At 42.8% G+C, this 18,274-nt stretch overlaps 1 protein-coding gene across 1 annotated transcript in view; it reads right to left on the minus strand.

The window, feature by feature from the left end:
* Nucleotides 1-479: 479 nt before the first annotated feature.
* Nucleotides 480-18,274, minus strand: part of AUNIP (aurora kinase A and ninein interacting protein) — a 24,659-nt gene continuing 6,864 nt past the window's right edge. Inside the window, exons 2-3 of the mRNA XM_024766765.1 lie at nucleotides 3,096-3,237; nucleotides 480-1,551 (exon numbers count right to left, since the gene is read on the minus strand). Coding sequence (XP_024622533.1) covers nucleotides 701-1,551; nucleotides 3,096-3,237 — 993 coding nt within the window. The 3' untranslated portion in view covers nucleotides 480-700. The remainder of the gene's footprint in view (nucleotides 1,552-3,095; nucleotides 3,238-18,274) is intronic.

Raw genomic sequence — 18,274 nt, forward strand, 5'->3', positions numbered from 1 at the left:
CTCCCACCTTGTAGTAGAAGAATGATATAGTCCCATTTAGATCGTTACATAGGTCAGCCTTTTTTAGGGAGGTGTTTAAACATATAGTATATAACTTTAAAATGCTGTAAAGTTAGTTACCACAAAAATAAAATAACAAAACTACCTAATCATCTACCTCTCTCTCTATCCTCCCTGCCCCTGTACACCTGGGTCTGGGAGATTTGCCTTATCACTCAAAAAAGTGTCAAGAATAATGGTCACAGCTTAGGTCGCATGGGTAAGATTACAGCCAGAGATTAAAAGACCACACATCCATAAAAAGCAGTATCCCAGTCAGGCATCTGAAAGGGCAAAGAGGTGGCTCTGTGCAGGCTGAGTAGCAGGCTCTTCAGTGGAGGGATGAGCACCTGCCCTGCCTCCTCAGTGTTCACCATAGACTCATGCAGGGAATATACCAGCCACCTCCTCCTCAGGGAGGGGCATGATGCCAATCATACTGTCTCAACAAGCGGCCACCTGCTTTATTTACACAAAGAAAATGCTCAATAATAACAGCATCATCCCATGCCTCCCTCCCACCCAAGATCATTCTCTTGAATGACCTTTCTAAAACAAAGATCTTACATTCCCCTACTCCAATATACTCACCCCCTGAAGATACTTTCTTATATGTCATTTCAAGGTACTTTTGGAACCAAACCCTCACAAAGACAGACATTTAGACGTGGTGCCTGATAACTTGATGACCTTCAGAGTCCTGGGTAAAGAGCAAATCAGGCTGCAGATTTAACTGCGTGGTCCTATCCTGGCACTGAGCCCAAGGGCTGTTAAGAAGCTGTCCTAAGCCCTGATTTCGGTCATTGGTTACATCTCGGAAAGGAGCTCTAGAGTTGTGGGCAATGACCCTCTGGCCCTGAGAATCCTCGGTGAAAAGCTGACTCCAGGAGTCCTTGTCATTCTTTTCGCTGTCCCAGGAAAACACAGGAATAGGACAAGAGCCTTGTTTCACTGCTTCTTTGTTTGCTCCACTCCAGGAATCCTGGTATGTTTGAAGGAGGATGGGGGCCTGCCTGTTTCTTTTGGCAGACACCTTTTCCAAGTTAGTCTTATCCAAGAGCTGACGGCCCTTGTGCCCAGGTGTTTTACTGTGTCTCTCCACATTCTGATAGTTCTTTTTCTTAGATCCATAAGGCCATTCCCTTTTCCAGGAAGAATCCTCTTCTTCCTTTCGGTCCAGTAAGCAAGAACTCTCCAGGTCTTGGGTGAAGGAACAGGCCAGTGATGCTTTACTCTCTCCAGCACAGACAAAGGTATCAGGCTGGAACAAAGACAGCACAGTCATGCATGGGCTTCCTATTCCATGGTGGTAAGAAGCCTGGAAGGACTGAGGAGAAAGTCTAGCTTCCTGGATGTCTGCAGGGGTTGAAGTGGCTAAAGGGGGTGCCATGCAATCATCCCCCAAGCCCTGGATCAGATGGTCTAGCTGGGTTGCATCTTCCTTAGACTCTTTGTTGGTCTGACTTTCTATATGAGACGAAACACTCCTCTGGTCACCACCATTTGTCTTTCCTAGTAAAACAAGACGAACAAATATTATTCTGCAGGAAAACTCCACCTGAGTAGGATTTAGGTGGCTTTTTCTGAAATCAGTATCAGCTACCATAACTACTAGTGCAGGAGTCTTAGGACTCTTCACAGATCTTTGTAGCCGATCTTCCTGCTTTCAATCTCTTTTCTTTCCTGAATGATCTAAAACACAGCTCTTATATTCCCCTACTCAAATATATAGATGCTTCCCATGACCTACCTAATAAAAGTCAAACATGTTATACAGTCAGACCACAGCCTACTTTTCCAGTTGAGTGGGGTTTGTTTAACATAGGCCACATCAGTTTTGCTTTTGTTTTTTATTTAACGTAGTTTCTGCTAAATAGTGATCCTGGCCAAATATAACCCCTGGATATTATCCTTTGAGAAACATGTTCAATATACACCATTTTTGTAAAGTCTCAAAGATCACGTTGACCAGCCAACGCTGAGAAACCTTCTGGTGACAGTGAGAAAGAATATGGGTCTCCTGCTCCCCAAAAATGTCATGGGAAAGGGAGTAAAGACAATTAGATGCTAAGTCCATCAGTAGAAAGGACAATTAAAAAAACTATTACTGTCCAGCCTGTCTACTTTATCAGGTGTGGAATGGATCCTGTCTGCCTTAAAGATAGATGACGTGGAATTCCTACTGCCCCCCACCAAATTATGCTAAGATCTAATTACAAACAAGGCTTAATGACTGATTTCTTCTCTCCTTTCCAAGAAATATACTACAGAAATTGTTTTGTAAAAGCGTTCTCAACTGGCCTAAGACTTCAATACAGACTATGTAGAAAATATCAGAATTTTGAAATGGAAAGTGGTTTTGAGAAAAATCTGCCCTTGTTACTTAAAGCAAAAGAGTTTAAGTTTTTGTTTGTGGTAGGGAGAAGGCATTTTGAAGGTTTATGCAAAGCAATCCTGGGAACAGCACCAAGAGTTAGAGCTCTCTTCTCAGCACCCTTCAACTGGCAAGAACCCTGCTCTGTAAGCCCCAGCCTGGTCTGAGGCAGCTGGTCCCCTGAAGAGGAACATGCAAACCAAGAATTGCCAAAGGATGATGAAACACAAGCCAACTTTATGCCAAGCTTTCTAAGAAAAAAGCTCTTTTGAATTTTGATTAATTTGAGAAGCTTCATATAGACATATCAATTATCAATTAATCTTATACAGACTGCTAATTGTGGCCAATCCAAGACATATATCTTACTAATGGAACATCAGCTCCCCTCTGCACCCCCAACTCCCAAGTATGCCTTTCCTCACTGCTCTGTCAGGGAATACCAATATTTTTCTGGTTCTGTTTAGACTGAGATAAACAGAACCAGAAAAGTATGTTTGTAAAAGTATGTATATGTTGCTTTCCAAAAGACGATGCTTTCTTGTGTTTTAAAACATCTTCTAATAGGTCAGCTAAGTTCAACACAATGCACTAATGGCACCACTTCTCATAGATATTCCAGCATGGAAAAATGAATGCACTCCCTTTTGGTCCCTGGTTGTTTCCAGTCCAGTCACCATACCTGGCTGCAAGGTGAAGAAGGAAGCAATGCTGGTCTGCCGAGTGCCTGCAGGTGGACGACTTCTTTGAGTAAAAGAAAAGTTAGCCTTTCTCTCTCCAGGAAAGAGTGTTAGCATTTTGGTACTTGACTTGATTAAATGTGTCTGAGAAGGGGGAGAAAAAGAATAAGAGAAACCTATTAATATCAAAACAGCTGCCAGACAGGATTCAGTAAACACCAGTTACCCTCTTGGAAACACACTAGACCTCTTGGATTCGACTCATATCCTCTAGTCTTTGCTGTACATCGCCTTCCACCATTTTCTGCCAACTGATAGTGTTTGTTTTTCCTCAAGAATCACATATTCCAACCATAGCCCATTCTTTCTGCTTCCCTATGGAAATCAGGCAGGCTGACTAAACAAACAGGAAGGGATTCCACAGGTGATATTATTCTCTCCTTTATATTTAAAGATAACTAATGAAACTAGGGACCTCTCTGGCAGTCCAGTAGTTAAGACTCTGTGTCCAATGCAGGGAGCCCGGGTTTGATCCCTGGTCAGGGAACTAGATCCTGCATATGCTGCAGCTAAAACAAAGATCCCACGTGCCGCAACTCAAGATGTGCACACAGCAGCGAAGAGCCCGCGTGCAACTAAGACCTGGTGCAGCCAAATACATAAATAAGTAAATAACTTTTTTTAATAATAGATAATTAATGATTCTACATCAGTAGCAGTTGATACATTTTTAATAGTTTTCAAATAGTCACACAGTGGTTAACAGCATGGCTCCTGAGTCACACAGCTTCTGTTCAAACCAGTACCAATTCTGCCACTGCCAATTACTAGCTGCATGACCCTCTAGAAGTTGTCTGATCTCTGTCTCATTCTCATGTGTGAAATGGGGACAATAATAGTACCAAGCCCATAGGGCAGTTACGGGGAGTTGGTGAGTTAATTCACATAAAAGGCTTACGAAGTTCTGGCACATATACAGCATTTAATAATAGTTGGCTATTATTCAGAGGAGGAGCAATGAAACAGCAACAGTCTTACTACATTTTCATCTCCCCACCCTTTATACTTCGAGTATGAACTGGAAGATGGGCCAGAAAGGTTTGGAATGTGTCAACTTTTATACCTCATCCTTATTTAATGTAATTTGGTTTTGTTTCCATTTGCTTGTTATGGAATGCTTGAGAAGTAGGGAGAATAGGATTATATTCAATTCAATTTGGCTGTGAAAGCCACAGAAGAAATGAGATTTGCCAATATCCATGTACCAAGTTGGAAGTAGGCCTGAAACTTGAACCCAAATTATTAATTCTAGCCCAAAGTTGACTTCATTTCATTTTTACATTTGGAAACTAAAATGTACTTTAAGTGGTTAAAAGATGGAAGAAATTCTGGATGTAAAATTCATACTTTGACTTGGGAGTACTGGTATGGAACATTCTCTTCCACCATACAAAACTGGATAAAATACATGAAACAACTGATTTTAGACAATGGATAACAGGCAGTGCAGAACTGTGATCCCCAAGAGCAGGAAAACAAATGAGGTGAACCCTGGGACACCCTAGCTTTCTGCTTGGAAGCACTTGTCAGAACACAATGTATAGAGAGAGTACTCAGGCAAAGCATTGCAGTCTTGATAAATTGAGTAGACTGAGATTGGAATTTGGGGAAGATGAGGTGGCTGGGATTTGCAGTGCAGAGAAATACATCCAGAAATCTACATAGAGATCCCTTCAGTCCATTACTGAATACTAACCTACAAGTGTGTTAGGCGAAACCCCGTGAGGCCAGACAAAGAAATGCCAGGAACTGCAAGATGAACAATTCCCAGAGCTCACACAGGGCTGGGAGAGTTCCCACTAGGCAAAGTGGAAAGACCTTTTTAATACCAGTGGCATTCAGCAGAATTAGCAGAAGGATCACCCCTTAGCAGTAGAGCTAAACTAGCTGCAGAGCAAAACTTCCAAACCTGTCCTAACAAAGCTTAAAAGCAAGCTTGATTAGCAAGTAACTACCTGCCAAAACAAATTTCAGCATTCTTTAAAGACAGTAAAATCCAGATACCCAGCAATGTAGCACACAACAAAAAATTGCTAGATATGTGAAACAGCAGGAAAACAATCCATAATGGGGGCTGGGGGGTGGTGTGGGGGATCGGTTAAATGGAAACAGAGTCAGAATCAGGGATGACAGAATTAACAGACAAACTTTACAATAAATATGCTCAAGGATTTAAAGGAAAGCGTGAAAATACTGAGAAAAAGAACATACAAAAAATTCACTAGATGGGCTTAACAACAGATTAGAGACTACAGGAAAAAAATAACAGTGGACCTGAAGTCACAGCAATACAAACTATCCAAAATGAAGCAGAGAGAGAAACAAACTGAAAATAAATTCTTAATGGTCTGCGGGGTATCAAGCATACATATAATGAGAATTCAAAAAAACAAGGTGAAAATGGGCAGAAAATATACTTAAAGAAATAATGGCCCCAATTTTTCCAAATTTGATGAAAACTACAAACAACTGTGATTGTCTTTTTCAAAGACAATCAAAGACCAATTCAAAGGCAATTCAAAGACCAATCCAAGATCTCCCATTTCACATGCTTTTCTTATAATTTGCCCTTGCTACTCTTCCCATCAAGTGGTGAGTCATATTCCCTTACCTTGAACTGGTGAAGAACTTTGTGACTGCCTGACCAATAAAGTATGATAGAAGCAACACTACATGATTTCCAAGACTGGGTCATAAAAATGCCATGCACTTCTCTGCCTTGCTTTCTTGAGATGCTCACTCTTGGAACCAGGCCCCCATGCTATGAGGAAACCCAAGCAGGCACATGGCTCTCTAAATTGTATGGGAGACACATCCTAGATATGTGAAATAATGTGAGTTAGTATGCCAACAAGTATCTGAGCACCTATAGGCTAGGTACTAGGAAACAGTGATGAACAAAACAAGTGTTTCTGCCCTGATAAAGCTTACAGCTTAAGGGGGAAAACAGACAAACTAGTAATAGTTATTTAAATTACTACATGTATGCTAAATCCTATAACGACAACTTATAGAAAACTACAGATTATCGGAAAACAGTTAAAACCTCAATTAGCAAAACGTCTGGGAATAAGCTTTTTACCAAATTGGCCATACTTATCAGGATTAGACTCCATCCTTGGGTCAGAGCGATGTTAGGAGTAATACTGCCCCAGATATAGACCTCTCAGAAAATCCATGGCTTCAAGTATTTACATTTATCTCAGTAGAATGTTAAGACTGTGAGTGAGAGGAGGTAATCTGGAACTGAGGAGGACCCAGGTACAAAGCCCTTCAGCTGATTATCCCTACCTCAAAATAAAGGCAGCCCCTGTATGTACATTACATAGTATAAGAAGGCCTATCTAATAGGCATCGGGTTCCTACAGGACCAAACCCCATGGTAGGCCACAGCCTACATATTGACAATTTTTACCCTACAAGAATGCCCTGAAGAACCTAACTTCAAGAGGCACATTCCCTCCAAAACTAAAGAATCTTTAATCCTTTGGTATATCACATTCATGGCCCAATCGTTTTCTTCTTTCATAGTGGTAGAAGGAAAAACTGACTTCCTACAACTATGGAGCTCCTGCTACTCTTGCTATATTACAAGGATCCCCTATGACGTGTTCCTACAGAGAATGATGCTTTGGGGTGGGGGGGCAAGGATTACCCCAAAAGTGATCCTTTCTTATACTCACAACTCTAGTAGCAAAGCAAATCTGGGATCATATACATCACCTCTCTTACTATTAGAAAATGTTTTCATGCCCCCATAGCATTTAAATTCTGTAGAGCCCTCATTCTATCTGCAAGTTTGTCTTAAAGCTCTACTTTTTTTTTTTTTGCGGCAGGCGGGCCCCTCACCGCCGTGGCCCCTCCCGTTGCAGAGCACAGGTTCCGGACACGCAGGCTCAGCGGCCATGGCTCACGGGCCCAGCCGCTCAGCGGCATGTGGGATCCTCCCGGACCGGGGCATGAACCCGTGTTCGGCAGGCGGACTCTCAACCACCGCACCACTAGGGAAGCCCTTAAAGCTCTACTTTTAAACCAATTCCTTTTTTTGATTCATACGGTCTTCAAGCCTGGTATATAATTTGATCCAACTTCCCTTTTTTTCATAATAGTTACTCTGGTCTTGAATCTGTGTATGAAGTATCACTTTCCATATAAAGTGACAGCTTTGAAATACAAGAATGTGTGTATTTAGTTCTTTTTGCCATGCTACCTCTTCCTTTATGCTTCCCAGGGCCCATACTCATCTTTTCCCACTTCTAAAATCACAGAAAGCAACATCAAGTCCCCCCTTCCTCTTTAGTCTCTCACGGCACTAATTTGATGACATTCTGAATGAAAACCTTTTCCCATTAGTCACTATCATGCCTCATTTTTTTTTTTTTTTTTTTCATGCCTCATTCAAGTCAGGCTGAAAGGATGATACTACCTAATAAGAATGCCCTAAGGAGGATTGTTTAAGGAGTCCAACCAAGAAAAGCTGTCTGAATTCTCATCATCGCCAACAATAAAAATCACCTCTGTTGAATTAGTAACAAAGTATTAATTCAGAACTTGCTTCAAACTTTCCAAACCCTCAAAAAAAATAATACATTACCCTAATTCAGAATTTCATAAACTCTGCATAGTCCTAGACTATTAGAATAACAGTCTCTTGACTGGTCAGGCCCCCATTTACTACCTGTTTCAATCAGTCCCATACCCAACATCTAGATAAATCTTAAAGCACAACTGTGATCATACCATCTTGTTCTGGCAAGAACCTACAGCATAAAATGTAGACTCTTAGACTGCCCACACTTATACGATTTCAGCTTCCTTTTTCTCCATTACCAAAAACCCTTTATGCACACTCTAACATAATACTCAACTAGATACCAGTCCCTATTATGGACTTCACCTTCCTCACTTCTGTGCCTCACAGAGAAGGGCCTTTTTCACACCCAACTCTGAAATGTTACCTATTCTTCAACTTAAGAGCCAAGCATTCCTGATTCTCACAGCTAGATGTGACCTCTTCCTCTTCTGAACTCGGTATTTCAAGACTTAACACTACAAAATCCTGGGATCAACATTTGATTCACATACTTTTTTCCTATCCTCCACACAACCAGCTTAATACACACACTAGGTACTCAATTCAACAAATGTTTTAGGAAGAAAGTGGACATACAGGAAGGATACATTCCAGTTTCTGTTTATTATATACCTACTCATTACATTTTCAACATCAACAAAGCTGTCAGAAAAGAACTAAAGCATTTCTAATACTGTGATCAAGTTAAGATGAGCTCCTGTCACTGTAGTTGATGTCACACATATAGACCAAAAAACAATGCAGAAGGCTGCAAGTAAGAAAAGTTTTTTTGGGAGGGGATCTTAAGAATTGCAATTTGGGAGACATAGATTCTGGTAAAACCTAAAGAGTGTTCCAGAGAAGAGAAAGAGGGGCTTATAAAGACAAAAAGCCATGAGGTTGTTCAAAGTTGCCTGGCGAGAATTGTGGTTGACTCTGACGTGAGTCAGGAAATATTTGTCCTTAAGGAATCACAAATTATTTTAGGGTAAGAGTCCGCTAAGTATCTTGAGTTTCTGGCAGATGTTCTGGATGTCTTCATTAGGACAATAAGTGGTCAAAAGGTCAGATTCCATCCAGGCTGAGATGTGCGTAAGTCACACTTCCTTAATGGCCTCCCAGCTCCATTTTAGAGAGCCTTCTTATCAATACCAACACCACTTTGATTTTCCTTTCACACACATAAGGTCTAGAACACAGCAGGGTACACCCATTGAAAACTGTGAAGATTTTCCTCCCAAAGTAATCTAACAATAGAAAATTATGGCAAGAACCTTCTCTAGAACGACCTGGCACTGTTTTTTCATCTAAACCTAATGAAAATTCGGCAATGATAAGAGAAAAGCAATTTCTTCTAAGTATCACAACTCCTAAACTAGACACCTGATATGTCTACACCCATGAGCAACGCTACGTCTCATACAAAGGTGCTTCTCGCTAATGAGATTTTTCTCACTTAAAGGATGTCATGCATGTCAGAGTTCATTGTAGTACAATGTTTAGTACATTTATCATCAGTTTTGCCCTAATAAAGACTATTTATTGAAAATCTGTTTAAACATCCTGCTTTAACTACTTCCAAAATAGGAATGGCCACATGTGACCCTCTCAATAGTAGAGATGACAGTCCCATGAAAGAAAGAAGAGCACTGTGCTCACTTAAATGGGAAAGTAGGTGCCTCAACTGAAACACAATGGAGGGGGCATCCCCACTCTGGGACAACTCTGCGAATCAGCCTAGATGTCAACTTTGTGAATAGAAGCATTGTGTGTGTGTGTGTGTGTGTGTGTGTGTGTAATATAGATGATATAGATACAGATAGAGATAGAGATATACTGAAGGAGAGCAGAATTTGTCACCCCAAAATATGCCTCCTTGGCATAAGGATTATTTTAGGCTGATTATTTTTAAGAAAAAGCAGACATAGGAAAAGCTCTGAGTATAAGTTACCCTTTTGTAAGAGACATTTATATTAAGGGAAATCTCCATTTGTAAGGCCGTCTTCCTCTCTGTACCAGGAAGAGGATGACTCTAAATCTCTTGAAATTCTCATCAATGGAGAAGGCAACAACTTACATCTGCATAACAACCTTACCCTTGTTTACTGTGTCTTTCCTGGTAACCTCTCATAACTGACTCTCCACCCCCAACATCTTCTTTTGTCTTTAGCTGAAAATGGTGTTTAAGGTGATAGCTTTAGCCATTTCTGAGAGTTAGGTTTTCCTGCGTCTCTCTCATCTATGCAGGAGATATATGTTATGAAACTTTTGTTTGATTTTTCTTTTGTTAATCTCTTATATCAATTTAATTATTAGACAAGCCAAAGAACCCAGAAGGGAACAAGGGAAATTTTTTCCGCCTCTACAATACACATACACACACATACACACACACACATACACACACACAAATCAGCCTATACTGTTTCTCCCAATTTCCAATCACTAGTTCAAGTTATATTTTTAACTTTTTTCTCTATAATCATCCTCTACTTACTCAGGTACCAATTTCTGGTTCCTAAATGTAAACAGAACCGAAGGGAAGATGCAAAGGTTCTTTAAAAGGTGAGAAACACTGAGGGCTGCAGATAACTGGACCAAAGTCACAACTTAAAAAACATATTTAAGGGCTTCCCTCGTGGCGCAGTGTTTAAGAATCCGCCTGCCAACGCAGGGGACGCAGGTTCGAGCCCTGGTCCGGGAAGATCCCACATGCCGCGGAGCAACTAAGCCCGTGCGCCACAACTACTGAAGCCCACTCACCTAGAGCCCATGCTCCGCAACAAGAGAAGCCAATGCAATTAGAAGCCCGCGCACTACAATGAAGAGTAGCCCCCACTCGCCACAACTGGAGAAAGACCGCATGCAGCAACAAAGACCCAATGCAGCCAAAGATAAATTAAAAAAATAAATAAATTTAATTTTTAAAAAAACATATTTAAGCAACACCCCTCCCCCCTCACCAAAGCCCACATTTAGGTCCTTCTTGAGCATAGCTATATTTTAGATATATACTTAAGAAACCAAGGGTAGTCATCAGTTATCTCTCTTAAACTATAACTTGCTTAATGAATAATATCATGTAACCTGCCTTTACTGACCAAGCTTGCTTTAACTTTTCTTGCAAACTGTATACCCTTCAAGCTTCAAGTAGCTTAGACAACATATCACAAGACTTCTTTAACCACTCCCTATAGATAACACCTCTGACTTATGGGTCACTCACTACACTAATGGTTGCTTAAGTTGTATTTCAGGAGCATGGAGCTAGTCTTACTCAATTCAAACCAGTCGAGACCACCAACCATTCAACTAGGCCTGCTCGAGTGTCAGACAGATGACTTTTTGATGTCAGAGGGCCAAAAATTCCACCCTCAGATCACGCTAACACTGCCATTTTCTGAACATGCGTCCCATGATAGAAGCATGTAACTCAGATATGCCTGCACAGAACACCCATTGCTCTACCTTTTTCTTGCCTCCAATCATCTTTTCCTGAGACAGGAGGGAATGGGGCAGGGCACAACCTTTAAAAGAATGGCATAGATGTTGACGATATGTCAAAAACTGGTTAGAACATATCAGGCCCAGGATGGCGGAAGATTTGACTTGCAGTACACCTTGAGCCTCATTATATGCTCACTGTAATACATGAGCATGCTAAGTGACACATCCACAGGCGCCATGACAGTTCTGAGGCTGACCATAATAGGCCAGAAGTGGGGGGTGGCCCAATTCCTGGAAATCCCTGCCCCTTCCCCAAAATAGTTGGAATAATCCTCCCACTTATTAGCCTATGAAATTACCCAGCCCATAAAAACGAACCAGCCCCACACCTTGGGGCCGCTTCTTGCCTTCTGAGAATGACCGCATTCTGCCTATGCAATGTGTATCTCTCTAAATAAAATGCTTTCACATCACTATGGGTCGCTCTAGAATTCTTTCCTCCGTGAAGCCAAGGACCCTCACTTGTTGGCCTATCCCAGGAACTCATCCAAGACCTGGGACATGACCACCCTCTCACACCCCATTCTCCTGCAACATCCCCAACACTTCAGACTACCCTGCCTCTTTTTTTTTTCTTTTTCTTTTTTTTTTGCGGTACGCGGGCCTCTCACTGCTGTGGCCTCTCCCGTTGCAGAGCACAGGCTCCGGACGCGCAGGCTCAGCGGCCATGGCTCACGGGCCCAGCTGCTCCGTGGCATGTGGGATCTTCCTGGACTGGGGCACAAACCCATGTCCTCTGCATTGGCAGGTGGACTCTCAACCAGTGCGCCACCAGGGAAGCCCTACCCTGCCTCTTTATCTCATAAATATCCCAAGCCCCTCACCTTCAGGGAGGCAGATATGAGATTTGTTCTCTCATCTCCTTGCTTGGCTACCTTGTAAATAAACCCTTTCTCTACTGCAAACCTCAGCATCTCAATATTCGGCTTGCTGCACATCAGGCAAACAAACCTGGTTCAATAACACTAACTTTTAGAGATCAATAATCCAACAAAACAAAACAAAACAAAAAACTTCAACTTCTACTATCCTGGATTGGGCCCATGTTATTTCTTACCTTAACTTCTGCAATATATTCCTCCAGCCTACCTTTCACTGTACCACTTACTTTCCTATAACAACTATTGGGTTTATCTTCATAGAGACACCTCCCATTATGTCAAACACCTTCCATGAATTTCCAACAACATGGCAAGAGTTTACCCTCCTAATCTCACCTTCAACTCCTCTACGTATACCCTACTCATTAGCCAAACTGAATTACTCCCATGTAGGAAAGTATCTTACCCAAAGAGAGGTCTGGCCTTTGCCCTCAGCTAATAGGAAGCAATCTCTAATGTCCTGACAGGAGTGTCTTTGTTTACCCTGAGGCCTTGGGCCACACCTGATAGTCTGTACTAACAATGTGATCTATGGCAAGAGCTCTGGGCCAAACAGTATCAGCTTGACCTGAACAGGGAACAGAAACTAAGGTCAGCCGCACAAGGATCAACCATATCTACAAGACTAAGCCCCAGTAAAAGCTCCAAGGCTCAGTGAGCTCCCACGATTGGCTATACTCTGTGTGTACTGTCACTGGTAGAGGACACTGGGAGTAATGAGTGCTGTCCAATATGCCACTGGAAGGACAGTGGAAATGTCATGCTTGCAATCCTCCTAGACTCTGTCCTATGTGCTTGAAACTCACCTAGAATCTGCCCCTTTAATCTTTAATCTGTATCTCTTTGCTGTAATAAACTGTAACCGTGAAGAGACTCCACTCTCAAAGGGTGCACACACTGGGACTCAGGGCAGAAGCAGTAATTTGAAAGAAGCCTGGGTCACACGTACCTGCTGATCTTGCAAAGTCTCCTGGAGAGGCAGGAGGCAACTATAGATCACCCTGGGGACACAGACACTGGGGCTGGCAAGCCTATTTTGGAATCCCCCTTCTAGCTTATTATTAGCTTCAGCACCCAGCCCTACCCCTGCCCACCAGCCTATAGGCACCAGTACTGGGATGCCTCAGGCCAAGTAACTAACTGGGTGGGGACACAGCCCCACCCACAAGCAGACAGGCTGCCTTAAGACCCCCTGCTAAGCCTACAGTCACCCCTGAACACGGCCCTCCCCACCAAAGGGGCCTGGACCCAGCCCCAAACACCAGTACACAGGCACTTGACCCAGGACCCCTAGGGCTCTGCAGCCAGGGAAGCTGGGACCCAACTCCACACATCAGTGGGCAGACACCAGCCCCCAAACCCACTGTGCTCCAGCCCCCTCACCAGCAAACCTGTTCTAGCCTCCAGACCAGCCTTACCCACCAGCAGGAGGACACAAGCCCCAAGACAACCACAGCCCTGCTGCCTGCTATGACAGGACCCAACTCATCCACCAGCAGGCCAGCATCAGGCCTGGGACCCTGGGCCCTGCAGCCAGATATCAGGACCTTGTTCTGTCTGCCAGTGGGCGGGCACAAGCCCCAGGATCTGGCTTCACTGACAGGGCAGTATAATAGGGAAGAACAAATCTGACTCCATATTAGATGTTTCTTTTACGTTAACCTTTGTATTCTACTGCTTTTGCTACAAGAATGTTGCCTATAGCCCAAAATATAAGGATAGCCCATTCTCAAGGCTCTGACCTTTAAAGATATAACACTTTTCCGTTTACATAAAGAAAAAAAGTTGCAGAACAGAAAATAACCTTTGTCTCAGTTGGAAGTTTATGGGAACATCATGACCTGACCTACATGGACAGCTGCAAGAACAAAGGATTCCAGCATCAAGAAGTTTGCAACAACCAATCACACCCCCTCCCCCTTTAGTATAAAAAAAGCCTGAATTCTAACTTGGGTAAAATGGGTCTTTGGGACACTAGTCCACCATCTTCTCAGTTTGCTGGCTTTCCAAATAAAGTCACTATTCCTTGCCCTAACAACTCATCTCTCCATTTATCGAGAGGGGTCCAGCCACACCTACCAAACAGCCCATAGTAGTCAGCCTGCCACAACAGAAGGACCCTCACAGGCCATACAAGGGGCACTCGGACCAGAAGTGAGTGCACTGCTGGGACACACAGAATGTCTCCTACAAAAGGCCACTTCTCCAAGGCAGGGAAACATAACCAACCTACCAGATACAACAAAATAAAAACAGCAAGTCAGGTAAAATGAGGCAACAGAGGAACATGTTCCAAATGAAGACACAAGATAAAATCTCAGAAGAACTAAGTGAAGTGGTGATAGCCAATCTACCCAAAAAAGAGTTTAAGATAATGATCATAAAGATGACCAAAGAACTCAGGAGTAGAATGGATGAACAGCATGGGAAGTTAGAAGTTTTTAACAAACAGAAAATATAAAGAACAGCCAAATAGAGGTGAAGAATACAATAACTGAACTTAAAAATACACTAGAAGGAATCAACAGTAGACTAAGTAATACAGAGGAATGGATGAGCAAGCTGGAAGACAGAGCAGTGGAAATCACTGAAGCTGAACAGAAAAAGAGAATAAAAAGAAATGAGGACAGTTTAACACATTATTGACCAGAGACACATTAATAGGTCTTTGCTACCTGAATGTTATTGACCGGAGATATTTCAATATTCACTTACATAACAAATCACCAGCCATAGGCATTAGTTTCTGCAAAAATCCCCTGGTCAATAATGAGTTAAGAGACCTCTGGAATAACATCAAGCACACTAATATTCACATTACAGGGGTACCAGAAGGAGAAGAGAGAGAAAGGGGCAGAGAACATGTTTGAAGACATAATAGCTGAAAACTTCCCTAACTTGGGAAAGGAAAAGTACACCTAAATCCAGGAAGCACAGAGAGTCCCAAACAGGATCAACCCAAAGAGGACCATACCAAGACACACTGCAACTAAAATGGCAAAAATTAAAGATAAAGAGAGAATATTAAAAGCAGCAAGGGGAAAGCAACAAGTTACATACAAGGGAACTCCCATAAGGTTATCAGCTGACTTTTCAGTAGAAACTCTACAGGCCAGAAGGGAGTGGCATGATATATTTAAAGTGATGAAAGGGAAAAACCTACAAACAAGAATACTCTACCTGGCAAGGCTCTCATTCAGATTTGATAGCGAGATCAAAAGTTTTAAGGCAAGCCAAAGCTGAGAGTTAAGCACCACCAAACCAGCTTTACAAGAAATGTTTAAGGGACTTCTCTAAGCAAAAAAAAAGGCCATAACTAGAAACATAAAAATTTATGAAAGGAAAAAGCTTATTGATAAAGGCAAATATACAGTAAAGGTAGTAAGTCATCCACACACAAAATTAGTAGTAGGGAAATTAAAAGACAAAAGAAGTAAAATCATCTATATGCACAATAAGCAGTTAAGGGATACACAAAGCAAACAGAAAAAGACTGACAAAATTCAACATCCATTTATGATAAAATTCTCCAGAAAATGTGAATAGAGGAAACATACCTCAACATAATAAAGGCCATATATGGTAAGTCCATAACCAACATCATACTCAATGGTGAAAAGCTGAAAGCATTTTCTCTAAGATCACGAACAAGACAAGGATGCCCACTCTAGCCACTTTTATTCAACACAGTACTGGAAATCCTAGCCACAGCAATCAGATAAGAAAAAAAATAAAAGGGATCCAAATTAGAAAGGAAGAAGTAAAACTGTCACTGTTTGTAGATATCATAATATTTTACATAGACAATCCTAAAATCGCTACCAAAAATAAAAAAACAAGAGGTCATCAATGAATTTGGGTAAAGTTGTAGGATACAAAATTAATAAACAGAAATCGGTTGCATTTCTATACACTAACAATGAACTATCAGAAAGAGAAATTAAGGAAACACAATCACATCAAAAATAATAAAATATCTAGGATTTCCCTCGTGGCGCAGTGGTTAAGAATCCGCCTGCCAATTCAGGGGACACAGGCTCGAGTCCTGGTCCAGGAAGATCCCACATGCCGTGGAGCAACTAAGTCCATGCACCACAACTACTGAGCCTGTACTCTAGAGACTATGAGCCACAACTGCTAGAGCCCACGAGCCACAACTGCTAGAGCCCACGAGCCACAACTGCTGAAGCCCACGTGCCTAGAGCCCATGCTCCACAACAAGAGAAGAGATTAATTTAAAAAAACAAAAAAGACCACAAATAACAAATGTTGGTAAGGATGTGGAGAAAAGGAAACCCCTGTACACTGCTGGAGGAAATAAAAATTGATACAGCCACAATGGAAAACAGTATGGAGGCTCCTTAAGAAAACTAAAACTAGAGCTACCATATGATCCTGCAATCCAATCCTGGGCATATATCTGGAAAAGATGAAAACTCTAATTCAAAAACATACATGCACCCAAATGTTCAGAGTAGCATTATTTACAACTGCCAAGATATGGAAGCAACTTAACTGTCCATCAACAGAGGAATGGATAAAGAAGAATGTGGGGTGTATATATATATATACACATACACATATAGATATACATACAGTGGGGTAGTTCCCCAGCAGTCCAGTTGTTATGACTCAGCTCTTTCACTGTCATGGCCCCAGGTTCAATCCCTGGTTGGGGAACTAAGATCCCGCAAGCCACGTGGCACAGCCAAAATACACACACACACACACACAGACAGGAATACTACTCAGCCATAAAAAAGAATGAAATTTTGCCATCTGCAACAGGAATGGACCTGGAGGGTATTATGCTTAGTGAAATAAGTAAGACAGAGAAAGACAAATACTGTCTTCCTATCACTTGTGGAATCTAAAAAGTAAAACAAACTAGTGAATATAAAAACAACAACAAAACAGACTCACAGATAAAGAGAACAAACTAGTGGTTACCAGTGGGGAGAGGGAAGGAGGGAGTGGCAAGATAGGGGTAAAGGATTAAGAAATACAAACTACTACGTATAAAATAAGCTACAAGGGTATATTGTACAGTACAGGGAATATAGCAATTTTTTTTTCCTTTTTTTTTTTTTTGCTGTACGCAGGCCTCTCACTGTTGTGGCCTCTCCCGTTGCAGAGCACAGGCTCCAGACGCGCAGGCTCAGCAGCCATGGCTCACGGGCCCAGATGCTCCACGACATGTGGGATCTTCCCGGACCGGGGCACGAACCCGTGTCCCCTGCATTGGCAGGCGGACTCTCAACCACTGCGCCACCAGGGAAGCCCTATAGCAAATATTTAAAAATAACTATAAATAGAGTATAATCTATAAAAATTTTGAACCACTGTTGTACACCTGAAACTATTATAATATTGTAAATCAACTACACCTCAATTAAAAATAACAATTTAAAAAACTGTAACCGAAGATGGCGGAAGAGTAAGACGCGGAGATCACCTTCCTCCCCACAGATACACAAGAAATACATCTACGCGTGGAACAACTCCTACGGAGCACCTACTGAAAGCTGGCAGAAGACCTCAGACCTCCCAAAAGGCAAGGAACCCCCCACGTACCTGGTTAGGGCAAAAGAAAAAAATAAACAGAGACAAAAGGATAGGGACGGGTCCTGCACCAGCACGAGGGAGCTGTGAAGGAGGAAAAGTGTCCACATACTAGGAAGCCCCTTCGCGGGCAGAGACTGCGGGTGGCGGAGTGGGGGAGCTTCGGAGCCGCAGAGGAGAGCACAGCAACAGGGGTGCGGAGGGCAAAGCGGAGAGATTCCAGCGCAGAGGATCGGGCCCGACCGGCACTCACCAGCCAAGAGGCTTGTCTGCTCGCCCGCCAGGGCGGGCGGGGCTGGGAGCTGAGGCTCCGGCTTCGATAAGAAGGCTGTGTGCGAACACAGGTCACTATCCACACCGCCCTTCCGGGGAGCCTGTGCAGCCCGCCACTGCCAGGGTCCCGGGATCCAGGGACAACTCCCCCGGGAGAACGCACGGCGCGCCTCAGGCTGGCAAAGTCACGGCGGCCTCTGCCGCCGCAGGCCCGCCCGACACTCCGTGACCCTCCCTACCCCCCGGCCTGAGTGAGCCAGAGCCTCCGAATCAGCGGCTCCTTTAACCCCGTCCTGTCTGAGCAAAGAACAGACGCCCTCCGGCG

Source organism: Neophocaena asiaeorientalis, unplaced genomic scaffold (genome assembly GCF_003031525.2).
Source record: "Neophocaena asiaeorientalis asiaeorientalis breed wild unplaced genomic scaffold, Neophocaena_asiaeorientalis_V1.1 scaffold79, whole genome shotgun sequence".
Lineage (NCBI taxonomy): Eukaryota > Metazoa > Chordata > Mammalia > Artiodactyla > Phocoenidae > Neophocaena > Neophocaena asiaeorientalis.